The sequence below is a fragment of the Semicossyphus pulcher genome, unplaced genomic scaffold (genome assembly GCF_022749685.1).
Source record: "Semicossyphus pulcher isolate SPU_LCO1_2020_fin unplaced genomic scaffold, fSemPul1.0.p SCAF_10, whole genome shotgun sequence".
NCBI classification, from domain to species: domain Eukaryota; kingdom Metazoa; phylum Chordata; class Actinopteri; order Labriformes; family Labridae; genus Semicossyphus; species Semicossyphus pulcher.
Window position 1 is genome coordinate 29556349 of NW_027211604.1, and position 27580 is coordinate 29583928.

Below are 27580 nucleotides of genomic sequence, written 5' to 3' on the forward strand. Positions count from 1 at the left end.
TGAGCTGCATTTGTGAAAGCGCAGAGTAAAAAGGGCAGAGGTTTTCTTTTTCTAGGAGGCAGTAGCTCAAAATCATGTCCTTACTTTTCCTTGGATGATCCATAATTAGAATACTTATAATTATTTAATTTTTGTGACAAAAAATATCTTACCCTGCTCATCAAAGTTAAGGTTACTGTAAAACATAACTCTAGATCATTTAAATTTGATTGCTGGTGTTTGGATGGGCAAAAACTTCAGTTACTACTTTTCTTTCTTTCAACAGACGGAAGTTTTGTAACAGGGTTTTGTAAGTCCTTGAGACAGTGATTGAGATCATTATGTATCAATATGTCTTAACAGTAGATAGAGCTGTGTGTCGTCAGCATAGGTAGAAAAACAAATTCCAGTGGAAGCACGTAGAGAGAGAAAGGAAGGGGGCCAAGCATTGAGCCCTGGGGTACCCCACATGTGATGTCTGCTGTGAATGATGATGATTTTCAGGCCGATTAGAAAAATAGAAGTTAAGCTAACTCAGCGCTAAGCCAGAGATATACCAACCCACTGATGGGCGTATCATCTTAAAGAGCTGGTGTTTAGCGGTTGACACTTCTCTTGACGATCTTTAGCTCGGTAACAGTCATTGGTCTCTATCTCTTGAAAAGCCTGTCAAAATTTCCACACGGCTTGTGCCAACCAACCTTCACTGTAAAATTTATGAGTCAGCTCTTAAAGGCGCTGTCCTGCTGAGCTCCCACCACAGACAACCCCCCCCAGAGTCAGTTCAGCCACGATACATACGCTACCACAAAGCTGTTAAATGTACGGTCTCTATTTAATGCTCAGAGGCCCTGAGGGGCAGGCTCTTAAAATATAACCGTTTTATTCCACAAGAGAGGAACCTTGTAAAAATATTGCCTTTTAGTTTTATTTTTTCATTTTACAAAGATATCACATCAAATGCTTTATCAGGTTATCCCAGGCGGAAAAGATCAAATCTACCGTTTAAAAGAGAAGACAAAACAAACTATGAATTCATGTGTCACAGCAGCACAAAGACAGATATGAGTACATATAAATAAATAAACCCATAATACAATAAAAACTATAAATTATAAGTATAAAAAAATAAAATAGATAGAGTAGAGACCAACACCCACTATACTCTAGCTGCATTAATGTAGTAGCTCACAGTTGATTCATAATTTCCTAAAACAAACTATTTTCCAGCATTAGTTCGTCTCCACTTCTTTGTTATGAAAATCACATTTATATGTGAAGCCAAAAAGCACATCAGAGGTGTTATAGGAGAATGATGATGAACAAACTGGGCAACTTTACTTGAACTTTACTTGAGATTCTTGAAGTTTTCAGTTTGATAATGAATGTGCTGCTTTTGAAAATGTTCAGCAGCCTATATGACTCATCTGCCTTTAAACTTCTGCACACCAGAAACGCAAGACAGAATACCGTAAAAGTTCACATTATGAACGAAAGAGACCGAGAAAGGAAATTGCGGTAATGTGTATTTTCCATTAACGGCTGTGAAATAAAACCTTAAGAGGTACACCTGATCACATTCTGCTGCTTTCAGTGCTCTAAAGCCGACGTCAGACAGAAGCCCGGCTGCTATTTGATTCTAACTCGAAGAAACTTCAAAGCCTCAACACCATTTCCTCCGATTCACAGCCTCCTATTTCTCTATTTCTGTGAGTGTAATTGCAGTGAGAGCGGGACCATCAGTCTGCGCTCTATATTCAGATCAGTAAAAAGCACTTTAGCAGAGTTCTTAATCCCTCCAAAACTTTCCAGAGGATTTGTCACTTCGAGGGCAGGAATTTTGACTGCTTCTCTTATCTGCTGTTATCAGGAGAGTCTGAACCTTTGAACTCCTCCACATTCATGCACCTGTAAGAAGAACCATTCGGACCCTACCCTTATTACGTTGGAACAGATTACACTGTTTCCATCGGTGCTGTAGGCACATGATCAGTTATCCCTGCACAAGAGGAAACAAGTTGCTATCTTGTTTTCCTCCTGGAGGTTTGAGAATAATCCAAACTGTATCAGCCTCTTTGGCTGTTTGTCTGATGACTCCGTCTTCTTCTTTACTTTTTAAACTACACATGAATTCAACGTCACTGTTACCCTGAGTTCTGTTTAGTCCATTTTAACATCATGTGTTTAAAATTAAACTGAGCAAAGAGTTTTTTACGAAAGAGAAGCATCATACGAGTAGGAACATCTAACTTTCTGTTTCTTGCATGATTATAGCTGCAACTACTGACTGATAAGTCGTTTAAACAAAAATGTGTCAACATATGTTTTGATATTCATGCAAAAATGTAAAACATTTGTAGTTCCCGCTTCTTAAAAGTGAGGATTTGCTGCTTTTTGCTCCTTTTGTTAAAACTGTTGAAAAAAGGAGCCGTTTTAATGTTACTTTGGGCCCTGGGAAGTTGTGATTCCCATTTTTCAAAACTTTGGACTCGGAAATTATGGAATAATTGTAATAAGAATGGGCAGATTAGTCTTTGGCTCAAAACGATCTTTAGTTGCAGCCGTATGCACAACCTCTCCTCCCAATCTCTCGCTGTGAACGCTCTGAAAACACAATGTTGTCTAATATCCTGCTATATGTCTGGGATTAAGCATGCAATACTCAGCTGGCTGAGTGGTTAGTAAAATCAAAAATACCCTGTTGGAAATAATGACTGCTGCAGCAATCATTGCTGGAACAAAACTCTGTTATTCCCTGGCAAGACGCACCTCCTGTTGTCATCCTTTCAGTCGCTCTCCAGGGGAAATTTCACTCGTGCCTCGTGGTGCTTGAGTTTGTGTTATTGCTTTTCATACATAATTGTAACCGCCAACATGCTGTCATTCAAATTAAAGGAGGAAGAGGAAAGACAGAGGGGAGAAAAAAGCAATTTCAGAGCCTGTGAAAACCGGTGGGAATAACCTCGCTTCCATCTCAGCCTCTGTCTTCATTTATTTCTTTCAATCAGACTTTAAAAAGGAAGCAGGAGAGGCTGCAGGCGGCAAGCATGCTGACCGGAAACACAATACGTTTACATGGATGAGTCATTGCGTCATCATGAATTTATTTAATTGAAAAACCAATTGTAAAGATTTCACATGTAAATCATATAGACTGACGTATTTACTGCAGTTGGTTGTCCACTTTTCATGTTGTATATAATTTAGTATTTCGGTCAGCCTGCTTTCCCATGAGCTTCTGATTACCACAGCTCCGCTACATTCAATTCCCTCATGGTTCCCCTCCTCTGCCGGGGAAATTTGTTTGGTTTGATAGATGCAGAATTTAGAGCTTGTAATTTCACACGTCCTCTTGATTTATACTGTGAAAGCAACTGCTGAGCAATTACATTACATGCTCGTTTCACATGGCCGCGTTCTCGCTCAGCTCGAGAGATTTGGAGGGACGGCCACTGAAAGTTTTGCCTCCTGTTTGGCCGAGGCCTGAATGTGAAAATAAGGCAGAGGATTTTAATGTTCTGTGTTTATTATAGACCTTACTCTTCCTACACACCCTTTACATCCAGAGTCTGAGCAAGGTCAAAATGTATATCATGTTCATTAAATAGCCCCATGCTTCTCCTCCAAACTTTCCAAAAACGGCAAAAAATGACCTTTAAACACAACCTCATAATTACATGTCGTTCTCCTTCCTGCAGGATCCCGGCCCAGGCTCGAGGATGCTGCTCCTCGGATCGTAGAACACCCGTCTGATCTGATCGTGTCAAAGGGCGAGCCGGCCACGCTCAACTGTAAAGCAGAGGGACGGCCGACGCCGATGGTGGAATGGTACAAGGACGGCGAGCGCGTCGAGACGGACCGAGAGGACCCTCGATCCCACCGGATGCTCTTACCCAGCGGCTCCCTCTTCTTCCTGAGAATCGTGCACGGAAGGAGGAGCAAACCGGACGAAGGCGTGTACGTGTGCGTGGCGAGAAACTACCTGGGCGAGGCCGTCAGCCGCAATGCATCGCTGGAGGTGGCAAGTAAGTGACTTTGTTTTTTCTGGCTTGAGAGCTCAGGTGTGTGTGTGTGTGTGTGCGTGTGCGTGTGGCCTTGTGTTAGGGTGGATTGAACCAAAAGAAAGCGAACGTTCTTCTTGGAGAATGTGGAGGTCAGATTACATTTGATGCTACAGTATACCTAGAAATAAGGAACCTAAAGAGAAAATCACATAATAATCAAACACAAGATTACATTTTGTGTACTACAATTCAAGACTTTGTAAAGCCAAGTAAAGATAGCTGTTACAGTCCAGGACTTCATTTAGTTCCAGTAATATGAAACAAAGTAAACCACATATAGGTTTCACTGTTAGCTGCACTATGAAAGCAGAGCAGTGTAGAGGCAGCTTCAGATAAAGCCCTCTCCGCTCTCGTATCATCACCATCACTCGGCTGAGTTAGTTTAAGACGCCACCCCTGACCTCGGTGTCAGATCTCCTGGCAGCTCGCACCCCGAGGTCCCCTCATCTCCCCCCACCTCGTCCTCCTCTCCAGCCTCAGACATCCAATCCTATCTCCTCGCGCTCCAGAGATCCTGGCCTCTGTCGTGTTGTGACCGGGCCTCTGCGGCCGGGCCTGTTAATGTAGATGGATGACAGCTAGCTCCTGCGAAAAGATAACAGTTGTCGCCACTGGACAGGAAAGCTAAAAAAAAGTTCCTCTCAGGGAGGAGGAGGAGGAGGAGGAGGAGGAGGAGGAGGAGGAGGAGGAGGAGGAGGAGGAGGAGAGGCCACTGTTGGTTGGCAGCTCCTCACCAGCAGATGTTAGCTCCCTTAAAATAGGGTACTAACAGACACCTCTTGATTTTTTTTTCTTCTTAGCAGTGGCACTTTAATGAAATGCAGAGAGGCCAATTAAATCTTTGCTGTTCGAGTCGGCCCTTTCCTTCAGAGTTGAAACTTAACTGCAGAGTCTAACTATGTTTTGACAGCAGCAGCGGATACATTTTAGAGCATTTATATGAATACAAATAAAGTTGTTGCTGCATCATCTGTGTTTTCAGAACTGACTACAAAACCAAGTGCTGCTTATTTACTTACATTATGAATACAATTATTGACACTATATGTATGTTAGAGCCGTGTCACACAGCTAGTTTCTGAACATTGTTGACAGCCAATAGGCGTTCTCTCAGCACCAATCGGGAAGCAGCAAACCAGTTAGATGGTAATCATGGAGGGGACTCCTGGAAGGATGTAATTGGTTCTTACTGTGATGCCATAGGTTGAAACTTGTCTGCTGTTTAGATGGTGGGGGGAATTAACTAAGAATGAATTGCAGCCGCTGATAGCTCCATAAATTGCACATCATTTGCCCCCGCTATCTGCTCCGTCTCAGGGTCTGATTCACAAAGCAGATTGCACTGATGATATTCAAGCGCAAACACGCCCATAAAGGTTTGCAGATCTGTGCAATAATGACAATATATTTGAAAGATTGTTTTCACAGACAAATACATTTTTTATCACACAAAAGGTGGAACAGTCATCGTGATCACTGGAAACTCAATACTAACAGCCCTTATAATTCTGCGCTGCAGTTACCACCAGCTCTCTGCAGATGGTAATTTTTTCACTCTAATGAAAGGGGCCTAATTTGCCCCAAATGTTTGCATAACATGAAATACGCGCAAACGGCTCCGGAGCACAGAGTTTGCTCTGCAGCACACTTTTGGGTGCATTCAACCCTCTTCATGTGCTTCGACAGTATTTTGTGTCATTTGCGCGGGTTTAGAGGGCACAAAAGCTGCACAGTCCTTTAGTGAATTCCCCCCTTGGTGTTAGTTCTGCTGCAAATTTGTAGTAGAGAGGAAGGAAAATCTTTGCTAGCGGTCTGCTAGCTTGTAATGCTAAACCAGGTAACGTTCAACCTCAATCAGTGCAAAAAACACAAAGCACAGTGTCAGACTTGAGTCTTTCCTAAGTTTTTCAAAGTCTTTCCAAGGTCCGCAGTACTATAAGCATAATTCAGACATAAATGAGTCTTGACATGACTCTTGCTCAAAGCTTTGCAGAAACACCCGAGAAGATTAAAACACTAATTCCTTCACTGCAGCTTTTCCTAACGTCCTCCACCTTTTAAAACAGAAACCATCTCAGGAATTCCTCATCGCACTAACATGAACCAGCTGAACACAGTTAACTGAACCCCATTCGCACAAAAAATCAGTGAAACTCTAGACTCCTGTCGAACACCTTGCTGTGTGGGATCATATGTTCCTGAAAGGCTCCGGCCACTAACTTAATAATCCGGCTGAATTTCCCCTGACTGCCTCCACGGGAAAAAGAGCACAGATCTGTGCAGTTTGTCCGTCACCTTCGCTAAAAGCGTTCTACAAACAGTGCAAAGAGATACCTCTCGCTCTGTTTGGGTGTCAACATCAGATGCTGCAGGATATTTGTGAAATACGCCTCGTATGGAAACAGAGCGAGCAGAGAAGGTGGAGGTGTTTATGAATCACTTCTCACAGAGCTGCTTATGAAAAAGCAACTTCAAATTCTACAGTGTCTCCCTCACTGTGAATAATCCCCACTGTTTTCTCTACCCTTTCTTTGCACTGTGATTTGTTATGATACAGCTTTCCCTCTGAGTGTTAAAGAAGTTGTCTTTGCTTTTCCTAATTCATCACATTAGGAGAACCAAGGACAAATACAAACTCTTCTTATTACTACTTTTGTCAGCATCCTTGAGATATTTCTGGCAGCTCCTGAAGGTAAAAAGAGAGTCTTGGTTCTGTTGCAGGCCGATATAAACAGATAAACAACAAGGCTCTCTGCGGGTAGTGCATGGTCAGAAGAGCTTGTTGTGTATCCTGATACTGTCTGTCTGTCTGACTGTTTTTCCTGTAGCTTTCTGCTGATTCTTTATCTAATGTGTCGGTCCTTATGGAGGTAACATTCTTTGCAGCCGTCTGCAAGTGAACTCTTGTGAAGGGATACAACCTGCCGCTCAGCAGCTGCACAGATAACAATGTGTAATCCATTGTGGTATAGAGGAGAAACTGTAGGTGTGGGTTTTGCTTGTTCCTCTTCTACTTTTGGAGCGTTTTATGGAAGAGAATATGGGCCAGGCATAAGATTAAAGGCTCAAATTAAAATAATGAAGAACTTAAAGCCCCCCTCCAGTGAAAATCCAGTGTTTAACCTTGTAAACATCTCCATGTGGTGTTCTTCATGTGCTACAAGACATATCAGGGACAACATCAGCATCATCTCCATGGCTGGGCCTGTCTGCTTTTAAACTGCAGTGTACCAAGGACAGGCTGAACAACACGTTTACCGGTTTGAGACGTCACAAACCTAAGAGGCCAATCCCGTTAATGGTCGGGGTGTTACCTATAGCAACCACTTTAGCGATGTACGAGCCAGGTGTAACCGTCATCGTAAATTTTGCAAACTCACTACTGACTGCTAATGTTACCGTTACTACTACTAATGACTACATTTCAAGCTAGCTAAGTTTCAACAATCTGCCACTACACGATGGCAGGGACGTGGTTTTTTTTTTGAGACGGAGGGGGCGGTTGGAGATTTGCATAGTGGGCGGGGCCTATGCAGATTATTTAATGAGGGAGAAGGAGGAGATGCCTTAGGAGGGTTTTTACAAGGTAATTAAACATATTTTGCAGAAAAAACGTGTCAGACACAATTAATTATTTCAAGCAGAGCATTTTATATGTCTTAAAACATGACTGGAGCTGCCCTTTAAAGTATTAATGCGGGGCCTTAGAAAAGGAAGAGTGAAAATTTTGAGTCAAAATCTCAGAAAATCTTCCTCCTTGATTTGTTTTCTTTACGCCCGGTTCCTGAAAGTATAACTTTAATCAGACATTTCAAGAGTCGAAATGTTGAGGAAAAAGTGGAAACTTTCATTATTGGTGCCTGCCATTAGAGGAAATAAATCAGAGGAGTAGGCATTTTGCATTTTTAGTTAAAATGTGAAAAAAATCTTCCTCTTCTGATTTAGAAATCAGGCATACTGAAAGTTGGACTCTATTGTCAACATTTCGTCAACATTATTCTCCAAATGAAGGACAACAAAAGAATGTCCTTCCTCTCATGTTTGTGCTTATGCCTTGCCCTAATACTCTTCCATTGCATTGCCTCCAGAGAGAGAGGGAGAGAGAGAGAGAGAGAGAGAGAGAGAGAGAGAGAGAGAGAGAGAGAGGTAAAATAGAACAAACAGCGTCCAAATGCCAAAGCTAATCCAGTGCCAGCTTCTGCCGCTCCCCTCAGCGTGGCACCAGCGGGGCCGGAGATAAGGCCACAGGCGCAGGAGCTCGCCCGGAGCTGCTGGGGGCTCAGCGTGGCAGCAGAGAGGAGCAGGATGGCTCTCTGTGGCACGGTGTCACTCTGCTTCCCAGACTGTGACTTGGAAACACTGGGGGCAAACACTGAGAGGGAGCTGCACTGTGTGTCTGTGTGTATATTTGGTATCAGGGTAGAAGCCAACACAGTGGGAAGAGAGGAAGGTTCAGGAGGTTTAACCCCTCACAGTCCATCTGCTGCAGGCGGAGGAGCAGGCACGGTGATGATGAACACGGAGCTGCATGAGAATGAACTGGAAGAATTTCATGACATTTGTTCATCTCTTTGTGTACGCCGAAGGGGACAGGAGGAGCTTTTACTTCACACGGCTCGTCTAGACGCTTTCTCATTGAGGAGGAAGTTGATAAATGAGTCCTCAGAGGTCAAACAAATGTAACATGAGACACTCCATCATCTGAGCTGTTAGTTCAAACTGTTTCAAAGTTATGGATTTCAGCTTTAAAGTGATACTCCACCCGAAAGCTGTCTTTAAAGATCAAACAGGCGCTTCAGGCTTCAGAGGTGACTGTAAAATGTTTGTAGATTCCTCAGTGACAGAGAACATCTGCTGCAGTCTGATTCAGACTCTTGTACTTTTTTAGAAAAGATATCAACATGTACTTAACAAAACCCTGCAGTAGTTAATATTTTCACACATTTCACTTGTATGGCACTGGTCATCAGAGGCTACGTCCACGCTACTAACTTTATTTTAAAAGAAAACACCTCAATCCAGACGAGTGTTTTGGCTCCATCTCCTCCTTCAGCTCCGTGTAGGGCTGATGACACTGCTGGACACGTGATCGCTCGTACTGTAGCTCGCCTTCGTATTGGGCCGTAGTGACACTAATTTTTACTGCACAGTAAGAGTTAGTATAGGTAACAATGTCAAAGATGCACATTAAAGGGCCAGTTCATCGATTTTCAACCTCAGTCCTATCATGCTATTATGGGAAGCTAATGCCGTTATGGTAGGAAAAAAAATGCAGTTTGGCTCTGTGCCTTTGGAGGACGCTATCCGCTTCTCCAATGGGCCCTGGAAAACCAAGGCCAGGGAGCTCGCTAAACTACACTTCCTCAATCTAGGACGCCCGCCTCCGATGTCATGTCTCGTTTAAAATCGTCAGGTTTGAAATGTAGACTGCAGACCCGAAGATTTTTTAGATGACCCACCGGTATATTCTCGTTGTATTTCGGATTCTGTCCCGCTCTGAGCCATTGCCTGCAAAGAAACATTAGCATTTCACTCCAGCGTCTCTCGCTGGGCTGTTCCTTTCAGAGGGAGGGCCGCAATGCACGCTGGGTGTTGTAGGAATGTAGAATGGGCGAAATCATGAGCTGTTTGTACAACTTTCTCCACAGCTATGGCGCCAATTTCAAATATTATTGCTTCTATTGATTACAGAGAACACCAGCTTTGACTGACAGCGGCTTTTTCCAGGGGCAAACTGCTCCTTTAATCCCTGGAGTTTTCAAAATACAACAGTGTCAGCAGCATTTACAGAAGTTTCAGTTTTAGGGTCCTAACAGCAGAGTGGAGATACGTCAGTGTGCATGTAGCCAAAGTGTGATGGTGTAACATGGATGCAGATTCTGTCGGCTATGTTATCATGTCCTTTAAATGTTTCCAAAGGGTTAATTTTGATCTGTTGTTGATGCTTGATAATAACTCATTATAAGAGCTGGACTTTATCTGAAACATGAACAAGGCGCTCAGGGAAGTTTCAAAATCTTGCTTTTACAGTCACTGGTTGTGCTTCATTCTGGATGGGTACAATAATTGTTACTCATTATTTCTCAAGTGTGTGCAGACCTTTTTCCTACTGACAATTAGGCACTCAATAACTCATTAGAGAAGGTTCTGCTCAGTTAACTCTGTAACAGGTCCCACTTATTATTAATGACATGTTTGATGAATGGAGGTTTGATGCATGAACTACAAGTCTTTGAGAGTTTCAGTAGGTGTAGCTTAACCTCATATACGATGCAGCTGGTAGCTCACACTGATGTGCATTAAATAGTATGTGTGCATAGGTTTGTATTAACTCAGAGAGCTATAAAAAGAAATGTAGGATCAAAAGGAAATGTTCTGCCGAGAGAGAAACACACATTTCTACAGCTCCATGAGGCGCAAAGTCTTATATGTGCTGTAAGTATAGCTGTCATCCGGCAATAAGCCTTATAAATCCCTTCATTAACGCTTTTTCAAACTGTACATCCCATTATCTTGCATTAAAAATAGATCCTATACCACTTGACGGAATAATTCCTGATAAATGTGTGTTTTTTTGCGGCCTGGTCCGATCCGATTTCACGCTTCCAAACAGATTCTTTGATCCTGAAAATGTGGCTCTCAAAGTTGCGCGCCAAGAGCAGAGGCCAATTCATGTCAGATGCATAAAAGTCAGTCAAGCACAATAGAGCTAACGGGCCAGACACCCCTGGGTGGGGGTTTGACATTCAGAGTGACTTGCCCGAGCTCCTGGCGGCGGTTTCTTTGAGTGTTTTATACCTCTGACGTTTTTATTACGCCGGCTTCGCCTGTCTTTATGGCTCATGAATATTCACGCTAACAGGAGGGGAAGGGGGGCTTTTCCTAGGGTGCTGGGGGCGGAGTAAGAGGCATTTCAAATAATACTGGGTAACCTCTAAGGGGTTTATACCTCCCCAAGACACTAATCCCACCCCTTTTTTAAGGTTGTTTGGAGGTCAAGCCTTCGAGGTTCAAGATGGCAGCTGCAGTGTGGAATTTGGGGAATGAACAGGTGAAGATGTGATGACACTTCTTGCTTCCTCTTCTGCCTTTGTGTGAATCAGCTCCTGTGTGTGTGTGTGTGTGTGTGTGTGTGTGTGTGTGTGTGTGTGTGTGTGTGTGTGTGTGTGTGTGTGTGTGTGTGTGTGTGTGCATCTTTAAGCCTCTGTAACGGTAGCCTGGGCCAACTTTCTCACCCGTAGTAATCCCAGACACCAGTGTGGGAGAAACAGCTGAACAGCTCTGTCACCACTTGGATCCTCCTTTCTCTTTCAGTCTCCTGCACACAGACACACATTCACGAGCGCACACACACACTTAGACACACCTGTCACACTGTTTTTGATCACTGAGACCCCTGTGCAGGAAAATGGATTTCAGGGTTGGTGGATTTGGAAAATGCGGGAAAAAGGATTTGGGGGTTTTGGCGTTAGGAGAGAGTTATAGTGGGAGAGAAGTGTAGCTGGGGGGCTCTGATGAAAGAGATAAAGGGACCCCTCCCACCTTTACTTCCTCCCTCCCTTCCTGTTCTGTCCTGCTCGAGCTGCCCTCTGTCCCTGTTATTAACCCCAGTGGTCTGCAGCCATATGCGCTGTGATTGGTGCTCCGTGGTGCATGCTGTCGTACACAGTGAGAGCAGTCACACTGATCTGTACATCCAAACACACGGTACAACAACCTGCAGGGAACACTGACCTGCTCTCAGCTTCTGTGCACCTGTTAGCATAATAAACGGCTGGGGTGTGACTCAGGGCAGTGCTGCGTTTACAACCATGTATGTTGTTTTTGAATAAAGTCCAAAACACTGATGTAATAATAATAACTCTAGCCCTAACCCTTGAAATAAAGGGGATATAGGCCTTAAATCTTACGTTCTGTGCACCATAAAACGAGGCTGTTCCCATTTCCCCAGACTGAATGTGTTTTGTTTATTCAAATCTGCTTTGAATAACTGTTTTGTGCTGTTTTCTACAGTTATTTTCTGTTACCCGAATCTGAATGAGCTGCTTTTATCTGTTGGCCTTTTTTGAATAAGTTCCTGTCTGCTGTTACACTCTAATGAGACAGCTGATTGTATCTGTTGGTTTTTTGGCTGTTCGGTTGATTCTAGATGACACCAATGAGCTGCCCTGCATTACCAGTATTCGTATTTACCAATGTTATTAATTTTGGCAGGATAGGAAAGCTATAGGTAGGTATTTATATTAGTTCTATTTTGTTGGAATGTGCTATCAGTGTTGATGGTAAATTAAGTCAATTGAAGCAATAACTTCCTCAGTCGGTGCTATATATCAAGAAAGCTCTCCCGCTTAGTCATTGCCGAGGTTACCTGCATAAAGTGTTGTCATAAGACCACCTTAAATGAGACCAAGTCATAACAAAGACTAGTCTGAATCAAGAGCGAGACATGACCAAGACCTGAGGATTGAGATCAGTCTATGCCCAAGACCCAATCTATGCCACCAGGAGCAATTTGGGGTTCAGTGTCTTGCCCAGGGACACTTCGACATGTGACTGTAGCAATCAGGGATCGAACCACCAACCTTCCGACTGAGAGACGACCGGCTCTTCCACTGAGCCGCAGCCGCCCCTAATAAGAAACACTATCAACAGCTGAAATATCCCAAAATATATGCATGACACAATTAAAATAATATGTGGAACATACAAACTATCAGCACTTCTTAAATTAATCTGACCCACATTCACATAAAATCACCTGCAGAAAACAAATTAAAACTCCCCTTTATTGCAATTTAGTGATATCCCACACATCGACCAGTCTAAACACATATAATCCAGAGTGCTCTTTGTCTGTGGCCGAGACAAGGTTTGTTGAAAATTAAGTGTATGACATTCCAAAAGTTCAAGAGATCTAAGGTGCAGTTATTCCTACATTTGCCAAGATGCATTAGAGGTGAGGAGATGCAGACTTGCCCTGCAGCGCTACAGCCCTCTACTGTGGTTAAAAAATTCAGATGAATATTTGAGTCAGTCCCTGCAAAAAGTATGCTCAGCCCTTTTTACACTGCGGCTCCGCCTCAGCACGGTAACGAAGCTCCGCCCTCATGCAGCCTTTGCCATTTTACATTGGACCATGCAACGACTGCATTAAGCCGCCCCAGTGTGTGTTTTTACACAGCGTTCTGGCGTTGCAGAACCAAAAAGTGTAAAAGGTGTAAACAACACACACACATGGCCCTGATCCTCCCTGCCGGCTCCGCTGTTTACACAGATGCTGTTTCGCCTCTGTTACTACCTCCGATGCCGGCTCAGAGGCGGAACGACTTCGCCCCAACGTTATGCCTCTGTGCGTTTTACATAGATGACGGAACGTATCAGAGGCGTAATAATCCTGCCTCGACCTGGCCTCTCGTCTCTGCACTCATATTGTTTCTTCCCAGATAGGTAGTTTGCAGAACAACAGAAGGCAAAGACTGCAAAATAAAAGATGAAACAACTAGTAACAACAGCTGGACCTTATCACGTTATTTAGCAAGCTCTAATTGATAGATGTAACACAATTACCCAGTAACCACATCGGAATAAACATGGTCACCACTAGCTAACTCCATGATAAGCTGATGTGAAAAGAAAGATGTTTTTGGATGTTAGTCTGTGGTGGTGTATGAGTCACATTGTGCTGTTATGAAACTGACATTCAGCCCTGCGTGCGTCTTCCTGTGCGTCCCCGGTAGCATGATGATGTTTTCCTCCAGCTGTCTGAAGCACTTTGTTCATCAGATTGTTTGTCAGTTCAGATACTGTCCAGACTTATTGTCCAATTACCTGCTCAGCTCGGCATGATTTTACCTTTAAACCAGCTGGACTTCAGATATGTATGTGTGTCATCATGCTAACCATGAATCAGTGTGTGTGATACAGTAACAGCACCACCTCTCACACTGAACTCTCCACAGTGACCTTCTCAGCTCCTTCGTGATAACGAGCTCTCCTCTCTGTGTGTGTGTGTGTGTGTGTGTGTGTGTGTGTGTGTGTGTGTGTGTGTATCTATCTGAGCTCTGAGGTGTGCTCAAGCTGCACTAATGGGATTGCAGGTCCCGGCCTTGTGGTGGATGGAGCCGGTGGCCATTCTGGTCTTAAAAGAGGGGGATCAGATGGCCGGAGTGAGGCCACGGGCCCCTGGCTTAACCCCCTCTGTATGATCCGGCCGTCTGCTGGTCATCGAGCCAGACCCCAGCAGCCAAACCCTCTCCAGAGGATAACCATGAATTAATTAGACCATACAAGAGCGTGTGTGTGTGTGTGTCATAAAGGGTCAGTGGGACAAAAGAAGAAGGAAGAGGGGGTTGGGCGGGGTGAGGCGATGACAACAGGTGGTGTGAGGAAGAGCCCCAACATCCCCCCACCCCTCCTAGACAGTTTAACGACAGCAGAGAACAATAAAGGCTCCAATTGTGCGCTTGAATTTTTACTAAGACTGTGTCAAAGTGGTGATTCAGCTCCTATGCCATTTTAGTTGCAGCAGTCTGTGGTGTCTGTCGGTGTCAGTCTGCAACGATTAGCCTCGTCAACTGTAAGAAAAGTGAATTGCATACTGTTTGAAAAATGACCGAAAGGATGTCGTGATTATCAACGTTTCTAACATCTTCAGAATCCTGCTTCTTGGATGTGTTTTTTCTTTGCCAGTTATGATGGTAAATAAAAAATCACTCTGTGCCTGACAAAAGAAGCAATTTGAGGACCTCACATTGGGCGTTTTTCATCCTTTTTTTTGACATTTATATACCAAACTTATGCTTGATTGACTGTTTAAATAAGAGGTTAGACTAAGAAGTAGATCAATAGATGATGAAATAAGTGTTTGTTGCAGCAGCGAGGTAGAATTAAATTAACTTGTTGCTCCATACAATTTGGGAAGGCTGGGCTGAGAAGATACACAGTGTGGATTCACCATTGATTGCAACAAGAAATGATCGCATTGCCCCCACTCGTTGTAAATATAATTTTATTTGTTGTAAGATTTTGTTTCTGATCACTTTAATGTGATCTACAGAGACTAAAACATTTCTATTGAACCATTTTGTCTTATAATGTGTTTTAAGGACATTAAAACAAATACAATCTTAATATATGGAATATAATTTGAAATACGCAGTAAGCCTAGGATATAAGTGATTAAGAACATGATTAATTGAGAGTCATTTGTCATGGTCTTATAGGATGCAAATGACCCCCTGCTTGGGCTCATTGAGGCCAACAGTAGCCCTCTGGGCTGTTTGGTGTTGGTGCCTTGCTTCAGGGTGGAGATTAAGAGAAGGAAATATGAACTGAGTCCGGTTTGAAGCCTTATCACACACAAAGACTCTCCACAACACTCAGTACTCTGTTCACAGTGGACATGATTTGCTCCTCTGTCTCAGTGTTTGTCAGCTAAACATGCAACAAGTTAGTCCAGATGTAATTTGTGCTAACATGCAGTTGATCAGTCTGCTCTGTATTAACAGATACAACCCTCTGCAGCAGCTGAAGGAGCTGCAGGAGATTGTTTTGCATAATCCTGTTTGAATTGATCTTAGATACAAACTTTAGCTAGAGCATCCATTCCTTTATCAACAGAGAGCTGAGACTTCCCTTTTCTTTTTTGAGTCATACGTTTATTAATGACACCATTATGTAACGCTAAGTAGGAAGCAGGAAGTAGGTGGACAACCGCGATCAGGCTGGAGGAGATTGTAGTTTGTGTAATCCTCATTAGATTTATCTAAAATAAAAACTGAAATATTGAGAACAAAACATATTACTTATATAACCAAGCCATACAGATTCCAGGTGTAAAGGCATTTGAAGATGCTCCAAGACATGATGGTGGACTGTTTGTGTTGCAGAGTTCTAGGTTTGACTGAGGAGCCTGTTTTTTAATGAATTGTAAATGTTGGACTGAATGCACCTGTAGGGGGCATGAGGGGGCATTAACCTGAAACCAGAGAGAACAACAGACTAAACTTCAATGTGATGAGATCAGGTAGGAAATTCAACAGTGGTGCCAAATATACAATAGGACATAAGAAATTTAAATTTGCACAGGATAGCTCAGAAACAATCCATCAATTCATCACTAAAACCTGTGAAGCAGGATACATCTGGGGACTTCCAGGCATCATTAATGACAGACAGTGAGAATGAGGGGGCAACACGATCAATACGTGGTTCAAACGAATCAATTGAACACAATCAGAGCGTCATTACTGAGCTGATAAAACGGGAGGACATTATAGCAACAGAGGAACAAGCGTGCTGTCAGTTTTGTTACTAAGAAGGAAAAGCAGTATAGAAATGGATTGTTGAAGCAGTGAAGGGGACTTTACTATGAATCAAAATGATCTCCATTTAATCTGTAGAAGTCGTTTGAAAACATGTTGTAATCATTGAACCAATCAGTGGCATTAACAGAAAAATGATCGTGTAGTTTAGTTGATTTATGAGCTCATATATTGAACACACCGCTCAGCGTACAGTAGCACCACCACATGTGGCTGCGGGGCTAACTGAACATTTTGTTGTTATCACTGTGGACAACTTCATTTAGTCGAAGACCTGTGCAATTAATACGTGCCAAGCTATTCTGGGAATTGGAAACATTTAGACGACAAATTCCAATTAGTGGGAAACTCTTTGTAGTTATTGTGTCATCAGTTCTCACTTTAGCCAGACAGTGTATAAAGTGACTGATGGAGCTGTTCGAAGTTGGACACTACTTCAGGGTCGATTCTTTACTTGCAGGACAACTCAATCCAGTAATTGGACATTTTCTTGTGGCCTCCCTGGTGCTTAATCTTGGTGTAATTTGATAAAGGATGTGGTTTCTATTGAGAGACATTTTGAGCAATATTTTCAAATCCAAAGCAACAACGAGTAATCTCTTGGTGAAGGATTAATATTCGAGTGGCGGAAAATATCAGTCTATTCCAAATTTCAGGAGGTAAATGTTAGATAAGCATTATGTTAATCGACACAGTTCCCCTTCTGCATATCAATAAGCGGCTTATGTTGTTCCTTTGTGTGTGTTCAGGACTGTTTGCTGCTGTCATATCAAGAGCATCCTCTCGAGCAATGAGATCGTGTCTAACAATAGAGATCTGTTGCTTGATCTGTAATGTCGGCCTTGTTTGACGATCTTTTAGTTTGTACTTGTTTTTTCAGTTGTGTCACAGTTTAACTTCAACCTTTAAAATCCACTGTTTAAAGATAGATTCTGATTTAAAATGAGCCTTTGGACCTTTGGTACAATCAGATGCATTCACCTTTGAGTGTGTTATGATTCAATTAATACTGGTTCAAAGCTTTCTGTTCTAAAAAAGGTATTTAGGTGTATTTGACCTGTCTGCAAATGGTAAATATGAGGGCGAACAGCTGTAGAGAATGCTTATTGATTTCCACTCGTGTGTATTTGTGCAAGATTCATTTCTCCTTAAGACACGCTCCAACCTCAGAGTTAGAAAAGGTCAGCAAGCAGGGGCTTAAGTCATTCAAGTGGAGCTAAATGGATTTCTGCTCCAAGATCCATCTGTTTTTGGAGTTTGTTGACAGGGTGGAAAATTGGAACTGTTGCTCTTCCCTCCCCCAGTCACACCACCTCCACCTCCTCCCCTCTCGGTGCAGGGGTATGAACATGCATGGATAAAAAGTGTGCTGGGCACGAGGCAGGATACAAGGCCTGACCATCTGCTCCAGCCATGTGAACACATTCGTATGTTACAAAAAGTACTGCAGCATCGGTTGGACTTCCGCCATAACTTGTGTTAGCAGACAGGGACAGCTGAAGGGTCATCTGTTATCTCACCTCCAGCAGGAAGACGCTGATGTCGGAGAGACCACTCACCTTCTTCACCTTTCAAGGCGCTGGAGTAGGTGGAAAGTGTCAGAAATGGTGACCTAACCTTATCCTGCTGAGAAAATTGAGAGTCGTTACAAGATGTTGAGAGAGCATTGCTTGGCAGTTTTCCCGCTCTGTATTTGGCTTTTAGTTTGGTATTTTTTTAACCATTTGACGCCCCTGCAATGTTGTCCACTCTGAGAATACTTAGCTAAGACAGGAAGAAGTAATGATCAGAAAGCCGTGTTGTTCAACTTTCACAGTGCAAGAAAAGGAAATCAGAACAAAGTGCAAATACTAGAAGCTCCATTCTTACATTACAAGTCACCAATAAAAAGATTGTGAAGCTGTTATTTTAAGGTAAGAAAGTTACATAATGTTGTTTAACAGATCCCAAAACAATGAACCAGGACTTTGAACACTACGACACCAGGTTTTGCAAATGTATTCCAATCATTTCCAATGATTATGAGATTTAAATGGTACCAGGTGTCGTCATTTGTGAATACCCACCCAGTTTTTTTTATGCAAGTGAAGGGTTGGACATTATGACATAGTGCCTTAAGCCACTTTGCCATTGGTCAAAAAACCTGACAACACCCGGCTTTTTTGCTTAATGGGAAAGGCTACAATTGGCATTCAGACCTGGGTCAAATAACTCTGCAGTAGACCCGGGTAATTATCGCCTCTGCTCCGATCAGCATTGATGGGAACACAAAACCCGGGTGGCTATTCTTCACCCCCTTTCTGGCGCGATGCTATGCTCCGTCGGTAACTTCTGTGACTCCATGTCTTCTCTGCTACAAATTCCGCCCGTCTCCGTTCAAGCAGCGCTCGAGCATCGTTCCAAATTTGTCAGTCCTGAGTTTGATAGATAGACTGAATGAGTAATAGATACAATAAAGACCTAACCACCGTAACATCTTCACTGTTTACTAACCCTGTCTACAGCACGTTTGTGACGTCAGACAATGACGCAGTAGAAAAGAGACTGACAGGAGTGTACTTCACTGGCAATGGGAAAAGAGACAATGGGCATCTATAAGCGGGTCTTCCCGGTCTGAAAAACCCACATCAACACACTAATTTCGGTGGGAAAGGGGTAAAAGTGTGTCTTGTCTAAATCACCCTGTTAAAACCTCCTTTAAATTGCCTTATTGTTGAATGGGATTCTTGAAGGTGGTCAATAATTAATAGTCCATGTGAGTGTTGGGTGGGGGCACCCATTGTCCATAGCCACCTTTCCGACCCGATCCCCTCGAGGTCGGGTTAAAGAGTGTTTCTGGTGTTCCAGATGGGTGAACTACAGTAGCCTGGATTGGGCCGAAGGGTCAGCTGAGGGCAGTTTGGGGCAGGCGGTTGGAGGGTCATGAAGGGTGGGGGGCTTCAGTTGCCTGACAATGGGCTTCTCAGCAATTCTCAGTGACCCTCTTACCCCGCTGCTATAGGCCGCACAACGTCAGCCATTACTAGATTAAAGTAATCCTCTTTCAGGGCCAGACAATTGCTTTATTAGCTGACCACACACACAGAAGTCTGACCACCTCTGAAATGGTATTGTTGTAGGGGGCCCTCGGGGTCCCGAGGTGGGTGTCATTGGTGGAGGGAGGCGGGTGGAGTATTGTTGTTGTTTTTTTCAGCTCTCCTCAGCAGTGTCATGCATACATTACTTCTGCTTTACTTCTCCTTGTTTAACTCTTTCCACCAGCCATTGAAAAACAGGATAACAAGAAAATACACCAATAGGTATAAGAATAAAAAAACAATATACACGCTATAATATACTTTGATACACTTTTTATTAAATAAAGTACAAAAATGTGTACAATATTTATAGAATACACCTCACATCTTTCACTGGGATGGTAATACCTCACACTGTAATGCATAAAATGTGACATATGGCATCAATTTCAATCAGTTAGGTGCACGTATGGATGTGCAGGTTTGCAGACCCCCTCCCCTTCTCCTCCCCTCTTAGCATGCGGTCCAGATTATTTTTCTCTGAATCTCTCCACTGGCTTGTTCTTGCCAAAGACTCCCATCCAAATGTTGTTTCATCTCCTCTTCTCCTCAGTTTCTAAAGGCATGGCTCATTTCCAAGTAAAGCAAAAGTGGTCCTTTAAAATCTGCTTCAAAGTGTCAGTGTGTTTTTTGTGACAGATCTTTCTTTGTCAAAAGGGCATAAGCTGTTTTTGCAAGCCTGTCAATCAAGCGCTAACAGCTTCACCTGGTTATTTATTCAGCTTTATGAGGAGTGGGCTGCCACTGAGGCGGAATTAAGTATTGTCAAAGAGTTTGAATTTTTCATGAATAGCTTGGTTATGTCTCTATCTCTGTCATTTACATCATGGTGTCCATGAGAAGTGCATTCATTTGCTTTTGAAACACAGAGTTGTGGTGCTTTTGGATGCATCATTGCAGGCTCCCTGAAGAATATGTGCCAGTTTCAATTAAAGAGGACAATCCAGCTGGCCGGTTCATAACATTTAGGCCATTTCTTTTGTCATGAAACGTATAAATGTTTGTACCGAAAGCTTCCACTTGTGAAAATATAAGCACACAGGTTCATTTAGTTGATGGATTTGACATGTGAACATGAAACAACCATTCACTGTACTCCATCCAACATGTCTTCCGTCCTCCGAGGTCAGCAGCCTTTACACTTTATAATCCGTTTCCATTAAGAGACTATAGGAAGGGAGTAATAAATCTTAAACACAGCTTTTTGATAATGTGATAACATTGATCCAAACTCCTCACTGCATGAGGTCAGAAGTCAGGGTCAGCTACCCGACGGCGCCCTGGAGAAGGAAACAAATCACCATCTTTCCAAGGAAACTGCAGCATGCTGCGTGTTTGTGGCACTGACAGGGACGTCTGTCTTACCGCCAGTAAGAGAGAGTTTCAAACATGCTACTCATGTCGTTAATATTCAAAGCTTTATATTGGACAGGCAAATCTAATGTGACTGACAAAACTCTGAGTTGGATACAGCCCTACTTTTACGTTCTTGGAGGAAAATCCCAGAGCTGGGCAGCCACAGTGTTACTTTAATTCCCAGAGAATTACAGAGTCCATACTCTGCTGGGTTTGGTCTGCAGGTCGTCATTGGTTGCGGGAGTCGTATGTGAAGCCCATCAGAAATTGCAGAGATGAAACACATAGATGAAAAATTGGCAGAAAACACATCAGCTCTCTCGTTTTTCTCTCTCTCTCTCACACGCGCATACACACACACACACACACACACACACACACACACACCAGCAGGGCATGCCAGAGGAGGTTTGTGGTGGATTAACCTCAAGGTTGCTGGATGGGTGAGCACAGCCTGAGCAGCAGCACCCGCTCAAACATGGGATGGGAACCTGCTGCTGAGACATACATAGGTGAACACTCCCCAAGCCGGGAGATTGGAAGGATTTACACGCAAACGAGCAAAAGTTTGCCTGGATTTGAGTCTCTGTGTGTATGGATTCACACCCATTTGTGTTTACACTAGATTGGCTTTCTTGGTGTGTGTGCACAAAGGTAATGCGAGGTGCAGGGGATTTGATGTGAGAAGATTTCCCCTGCCAAGTAGTATTTTAATACACTCTCTCTATTTGAACTAGGGCTATTTTGATCAAATGAGCCTGCTGTGCCTTAGGCTGTGACCGGTCTGTGTGAAATGTGTGCACATATATGTGTGAATATACATTCATGGATAATGAGGGAATGTAGATCCAGTTGGAGGGGCTGGAGGTTAGCTAAGGCCGTTAATAGCTCTCTAGAGATACACAAATATGCACAAAGTCATGTACTCATTAATCATTTCAAATACCATTAACATTTTAACTATAAAGTTTTTCTTAACAGAACTATCAGGATGAACCAGATGAAGTAGCACACATTACCTAATGCAGTGACTGATGGTGAATTTAGGAGAAGTAAACACATGTTGGCAGCGGCTTGTTTTGCCCTCATTTCTTCCTGCACAGCCAAAGTAATAAAATATTTTCTCCCTGAGAAAATCTTGGGTGCAGCCCAGAATCCATAGGAATCCTGTTGTTATTGGACACTTCTCCCGGGCATGATATACATCCAGTGCCAAACTCTGAGCCAGTGCAGGCAGTAATGTGCCCCTTTTAGTAGCTGGATGTATGCTTGAAGCAAGGGGTTGAAGGGAGTTTAAAGTTCAGTGTTGGATTTCACACTTTAAATGCATCTCTGCAGAACTACTGATGGTGACAAATTAAAGGAAACCTGGATGCTTGACCCCTACAGTAGGATTGTTGGAATGAGGTGGTTTTCATCCAGAGAGTGCAAAGTTTTTAGATTCTATAAACAATATTTAGAACTATGAAATTTAACATAGTATCACATTGCAATGCTTGGCTTATGTGTGGTGTACCCCAGGGTTCAATCCTTGGTCCTATTCTATTCTCCCAGCGCATGCTCTTCATTGGCACCTGTAGTAGTTGAACACTGAATATATTGAGTTGAGCATCTCTTATCACAATTTACACACACTGTATCACTTATCGCAGACATTACAAGGCTATACTTTCCTTTCATTTTGAATGACTTCAGTAAATCTCCACCAAAAAAATGATTGGATAATTATGCAGTAGATTACAACCATTGACAACAAGATATCTGTATCATACACATTCGTGCACAACCCTTTAAGCCTCCCTAGTTCCCAGTCGGTTTTCTAGCACTTACATAATTTTTCCCACATGTGCTGTGCTTCATACAGTCCCATGTAAAGCATGAAGCAGCTTAAACCTGTAATCTTGTTGTCACATGATTGTTGCTCCATGCTAACAGGGTGTCTGCTAGTTGGCCTGATCATCCTCCACCTTTGTTCCTCAGCATGTTACGGGCCATGTGCTTCATTATAACACACCCTCATGCACACACACACACACATAGAAAAGCCACTAACCATATGAGCGCCCCTCTTCCCCGTTAGTGTCTGTGTGGCTCTTAATGAGGGCCTCCTGTGCCGTCCCCCTGCTGCATGTGGGGCCCACGGTCATATTGGCTGCACCTCTGCCAAGTATTAGTCCCCCCCCTTCTGCTTGCTCCTCATCCAACCCCCCCCCGTGCAGCACGTGTGGGTGTGACAAGACACTGTGGAGGGGCCAGGCCCGGCATTTATGAGTGCTTAAAAAGGCGTGAAATGTTGCACCTTGACAGATAACCTCATCGCTTTTGTCTTAGCAGCACTGGTGGGGTGATAGGGACGAGTCATATTTTATCACTTGATTCAATTTTGGGCATGAAGCGGCAGTGACAACACATTTTATTATTTTATTACACATCGTAAAACTGCATCAGAGGACGGCATAAATATTAAATTGAATATGATTTTCTTTGGTCGGCCATTTGATTATGTTGTAAGAAGAGGTTTATCTATGCTAATACCAGGTTTATGATCAGCCTGTAATGCATCACGCTGACTTGTTGGTTTCATTTCAGTGTCATCTGAGGCCAGCGGCGAATAATTGGTTTTCTAATGAAACGAGACCTTGAATAAGCAATGGTCATCGAAAGGCTGCTCATTCACTAAATAGAATACAATATTTAACATTGATGAAATCATTTCTTAATCCATTCAAGCATTATTTTCTGCAAATTTTATCATACGCATATCAGATAACATATATGCCAATACATATGTGAAAGGCCCATATAGATCCGATAATATTAGCCAACTAGTAGGCCTATAGTCGCGCTACATTCAAGTGCTATATGAAGTTGATTGTTTTCATTTTACTGCCTGATCTTCTCCCTAGCAATCTAAACACAAACACAATCTAGAAGATTTTCTCAAACATGACTCATGACTAGTGACACCAGCTGCTTTTAAACCATCAGCCCAGGTTTGTTGGCACCATTGGTTGGGGCTGCTGTGGGTGTATGGGTGGGGTCGGGGGGCAGCTGTTGCGACTGCTAAATGGACTCAGCTTAGGGGGACTAAGCAGCAGCAGCGATGGTGGCCTAAATGGCTTCTCCAGCTGACCTGCTGAGGGACAAAAGAAAATGGAGGGAGTAAATTAGAGAGGAAAAATACATCAGACGTTGATGAACAGGTTATATGTGTGTGTGATTGTGTGCTTGAAGTATAGGGCAGGCAGTAACGCTTGGGAGGAAGAAGAAGGTGACCCCTCTGGACTCATGGAAGGAGTAATTGAAATGCCTCGTCGCTGCAGCGATTTCCATTCATTCAGCTTTAGCGCCGGGTCCATTTAGCTGCTGGCTATATGAGCATTTCCAGAGAGCTAAACCATGTTATGTCATTTACTCAAGGCCATAAAATACTCTCAGGCCAAAGAGCCAAATGACAGCAGCACCATGAGAAAAATGGAATTACTTTTTAAAGCATGTCGTTTTTTAGAAGGGGGGACGTTTTAGGTCAGCTGTCAGAAAATGTTGATAAAGGAAAGGTAAGGGCTTCTTGACTGTGTGTGTGTGTGTGTGTGTGTGTGTGTGCGCGTGTGTATGAGGGGGCTGTTACAATCTCCAGTCGGTCTATATATTGGGCTTAGGTAGTCATATTGGATGCAGACAGTGTTCTGTTTTATTTGCTGCTACAGCTGCTGTGCTGCGTATCTGCCCAAGTGTCTGTGTTTGTATTGGGTGGGGTTGGGAGGCGGTGGGTGCTCAGACGTAGCCCCGACATCTGTCTCCGACTGTGAGTTCCCCACCTCCCCTCCATTCTCTGCAGACCCTGCTATCACCACTGAAAACACACAATCACACACCAATATCCTGTGCAAGCTGTTTCAGGGTGGCTGATAGGGATCGGAGGGGATCCACTCTGGGTAATGAGAGTGACTCATGGAAGGTGGCTTCTGATTGGGGGCCTCAGCAGGGCCCAAGGGTGTGGACTACTATTTCCTTGGAGATCAGGCAACACCTATAGAGAGAAGAGAAAGTGTTTTATGTGTACGTCTAAGCAGGTTTGATAAAGGGATAAGTATGATGAATGTTCCAGGTCGAAAGAGCAGATCATTGTGTTTTTGTGTGTGTGTGTTCAAAACATACACTGCATAAGAAGTGGACGTAGCCACCGTGGCACTCCTTGTTGGTTTGTGGACGGCCGGTTTGACAAATTGGCTGCCTCTATCTTTTGTTTTTTGAAGCCAGAAGTGACTATATTCAGATGAACCAAGGAGTAAGCAAACACTTAGTTATTAGCTAAAGCTAACGCTAGCTTTGTTTGCAAGATGGGACCATCTTTTACAAAATGAAGATCATGCTGTATTGAACTTTAGACTTAAAGCTAGTTAGTGGGAACTCGTTGGGGAAATGTTCACAGAGGTAGCAACAAACAAAGAAGTAGTCTCATTTTCTGATCTGGTATTATACTAGTCGCCCCCTGCAGGCCAGAAAGGATGCAGGTTTAAGGCACTTCCACATTGGATACACTTTTCAGACCCTGAGGGCACAAAGGGTCAGTCCTGAGCATATTGCTTTATGTCAAGACAAGGTGTCAGCTGATTGCACGGACAGATGACCAGCTCAGTCTGCACAACAGAGCCTGAACCCGAGGATGCTTTCCATGATTTCCCCTCCCTCCATCCCTCTGTTTGCTCTGACAGCAGAGGGACCATCCGTCATTCTCTCTCTGCCATCTGAATATTTATTCTTGAGGGGGAGCTGTCACACTCTCACAGACGCACACACACACACACACGCACACACACAGTCCTTTGAACATTAACGACAGCGATAAAGCCATTTAATTAAAAGTGAGCCCGAGTTGCCCCAAAGGTGTTTTTTATGTCCAATTAAATGCTCAAATGATGCCCTGAGATACAGCCGGGGTCCTGATACTTTGCATTTGTGGTAAATCACACAAGTCTAGCAGTCACAGATGAATATTACTTCCATACAACCACACACTGTGTTTGGCACAGAATAGATTAACTTGTGGGTGTTTTTCAATTTTTGTAATGATTCAGTGTAATTTGCAATTCGCACATCCATCAATGTACCGAGCAACACAAGCTGATTAATGCTACATGCAGACGAGTGTCATTTATTGGTGTTTGTGTGACTAATGTGTTGGTCATTGTGTAAAGATACAGACTGACAGAAATCTGACTCAGGCCGTGAAACTAAAGAGCTTGTGATGATTATTTTCCTGATTATTCTTTTGTTTGTTTATAAAACGTCTGATAATGCCTGTGGAAATTTCCCACAGCCTAAGATGATCTGTAAAGGTAGCATGGATGATTCAACCAACAGTTTAAAGCCAAAGATAGCCATAGCACTATTATAAGACAAAGAAACCGTACTAAAGATGCTATAACCAGAAAATGTTCTGCGTATTTTTTGCTGACACATGACAATTACAGATTATATGTCCACAGAAATATGATAATATTGGCACTACATCTGTTAAATTCGATATCTGCATCGACCAAAATGAACATATCTGTTAAAATGACAGGCCAACGAGATGATGCTTTGATTATTCTCTGTGATTTGAAAATCATCAAAAAAAGGTGTAAAAAATCCTTAGCAAATCCGAATGTGTTGCGTTTGACTCTAGTTATAAGTATCAGAGTCGGAAAAACATGGATGTTACGCTACCCCATTTCTGTTTCATTTCCAATCAGACATCTATATTTCAAATATATGCACTTATCTTTCTGCCTGTGTGTAACTGTGTGTAACTGTGTGTAACTGTGTGTCCGTGCTCTGATTAAAGCACACCGTTCAGGCCCAGTGGTGGGGATTACTCTGGCTTTGTTGAAGGGGTTTAAAGAAAGGGTCAAAGTGCACCCACTTAATATGGGCCCCAAAGGGCCTTGTGGGTAATTGCTAGTGCCTAATAAACTTCTAGATACCCTCTTTTCCGCTCAGATCTGCAGAGACAGAATGGGAAAGATCAGGGGCCCCTGGAGCCATGATCTTAGAATAGTGTGTGACAGGTCATCACGGTGGTCCTTTAACCCCATGGCATGGTAATTCAGACCCCGGGTGCAACAATCTGTCCGACTTCCCTCCTCGCTTTGCGTGATTGGACAGGTTCCTGAACAATTTAGTCAAGGTTCTGTAATCTGCCGTGAATAGTGATTGGGGGAGATGTCAGCAGCAGGTATAGATAGGGTCAGGGGTGTGGTTTGGCATATCATTCCACGATGAAGTGGCCAATGGGATTTGGAGAGCCCCAAATGCTCCATGGCTAAGTAATTGGCCGTCAGGATATAGGTCCAGCTAAAGCCATAAGTGGCGATCTGATCCTTCTAAGAGACACAGATAAAAACAGATAGCAACATAGTGGTTCAAGAGCCCACAATGAATTGTATTTTATCAGAGCAAAGGCAACACAGGCTCTGTTAGCTAATGAGGAAATGAAAAATATCCTCCTTTTATCCTTAAACACTGATGTGCCCGTCTCCCATGACCTTGATTACAAACAAAACAGGCTGATTTATCTCCTCATGCTCACCCTCAGTCAAAGAGGACGCCACGCTATCTTGACAGCAAGAAAAATGAGCGTTCTTAGCGAACAGTCTGACATTGAGATACCAAGTATTTCTCACACAGACCCAGCTATTTCAGATAAATAAATGATATCAGTCTAAATGAAATTGAGTTCATAGGGATAGATGGATGGACGGACTCATAGATATATGGAGGTGATGATAATGGTAAT

At 43.1% G+C, this 27580-nt stretch overlaps 1 protein-coding gene across 2 annotated transcripts in view; it reads left to right on the forward strand.

Moving 5' to 3' along the window:
- Positions 1 to 27580, forward strand: part of robo3 (roundabout, axon guidance receptor, homolog 3 (Drosophila)) — a 97861-nt gene that overhangs the window by 13996 nt on the left and 56285 nt on the right. For both annotated transcript variants that reach the window (XM_069666872.1, XM_069666882.1), the window contains exon 2: positions 3678 to 4004. In XM_069666872.1, the coding sequence (XP_069522973.1) occupies positions 3678 to 4004 (327 nt within the window). The remainder of the gene's footprint in view (positions 1 to 3677; positions 4005 to 27580) is intronic.